The sequence below is a fragment of the Condylura cristata genome, unplaced genomic scaffold (genome assembly GCF_000260355.1).
Source record: "Condylura cristata isolate star-nosed mole 26May11 unplaced genomic scaffold, ConCri1.0 scaffold00040, whole genome shotgun sequence".
NCBI lineage: Eukaryota > Metazoa > Chordata > Mammalia > Eulipotyphla > Talpidae > Condylura > Condylura cristata.
The window spans coordinates 3,314,646-3,315,944 of record NW_004567141.1 but is presented as its reverse complement, the minus strand read 5'-3'; the positions used below and the strand labels follow the sequence as shown (position 1 = coordinate 3,315,944).

Genomic DNA, 1,299 nt, shown 5'->3' with positions numbered 1-1,299 from the left:
CGGCGGGGCGCTCCTGCCTTACCTGGCGCCACCACCAGCGCGCGCGCGCCGCAGCTGCGGAGGCAGTGCAGTAGGGGACCCCGGCGCAGCGCGGTGGGCACAAAGGCTGTGCGCAGGCCGGCCTTGGCCAACCCGAACCAGAGCCACAGGAACTCGGGGCTGGCGGGGAGGAGCAGCGCCACGGTGGCTCCGGGCGCCAGAGGGGTCGCGGCTTCTGCAGCTCTGGCCGAACCATACCCTTCCCCCTCTGCCCGAGCCCCGCCGCTTTCGGCCTCCCTGTCCCCAGCGCGGGGTGCCGCCTGCTCGTCCTCCTCGCCGCTTCCCTCGACGCCTCGGGGCCCCGCGTTCCAGCCCCGCGCGCGCAAGAAGGCGCGCGCTACCCGGTTGCTCTGGCGCTCCGCCTGCGCGTAGCTGAAGCGCCGCGCGCCATGAACTAGGAAAGTGTGCGCGGGGCGCTCCCGGGCCAGTTGCGCGAGGCGCCAAGCCAGGCTGCAGCCTCCTTCGGGACCTTCCGGGTCGGCGGCAGCAGCAGCCAGAGCGCGCGCTCGGAGGGCCTGTTTGCATCGTAGTGCACGCACGGTGAAGGCCAAGTCTGCGGCGAGCCAGCGCAACTGCGGCCAGAGGGGCAGCTTGAGCAGCAGCAGGGGCAGCAGCAGCAGCAGGGGCAGCAGCAGGAGGGCGGCCATGGTGCCCTCTTTCTTGACGCGGCCCGGTCTGGCCCCGGCCTCGGCCGCTCACAACCAGCCCCGATACTCTCTTCCGAAAAACTGGAGCTGCTCGCTCTGGCTCTTAGACCTCTCCTTCCCGGGAACGCGCGTGCGCTGGCACACGCCCCTTCCCAGCCAGCCGTCCCACGCCCCCAACCACCCCCCTCCCACCCCTCAACTCCCCACGGGCGGAGAAAAGCGGCCCGGGAGGAGTGCGTGTGGGGGCGGCCTCCCACTCCCAGCCCTCCCCACAGCTACGCCCCGCCCTAGGCGCGCTCCCTCCCAATTCCTAGCTGCCAGCGCCGCCCAGGTCCCAGCAATCTTCAAGCCTTCCCCAATAGCGAGGTCAAGTCCCCTCTTAGGTCCTCTTTCCTCAAGGGCTGTTTAGACACCTGGCTGGAGTTTGGCCTACCAGTCAGAGCCAGGGCGCCTGGGTCGGCTCATCTTTCCCTCACACGTCCCACTCTCACCATGATGGGAAGCTGCCAATGCTCTCTCCCGAGACTCAGCTGGCCCCTTGCCTTACAGGGTGCCGCGCTGCAAGTCCAGGCGGGGTAGATAGACCCATGCCCTCTCCAGTCCCAGCATCAAC

General features: G+C 69.7%; 1 protein-coding gene across 1 annotated transcript in view; it reads right to left on the bottom strand.

The window, feature by feature from the left end:
• The window catches only part of SLC27A3 (solute carrier family 27 (fatty acid transporter), member 3), a 4,122-nt gene extending 3,382 nt beyond the window's left edge, over positions 1-740 (bottom strand). Inside the window, exon 1 of the mRNA XM_012733236.1 lies at positions 23-740. Coding sequence (XP_012588690.1) covers positions 23-686 — 664 coding nt within the window. The 5' untranslated portion in view covers positions 687-740. The remainder of the gene's footprint in view (positions 1-22) is intronic.
• Between the last annotated feature and the right edge of the window lie 559 nt (positions 741-1,299).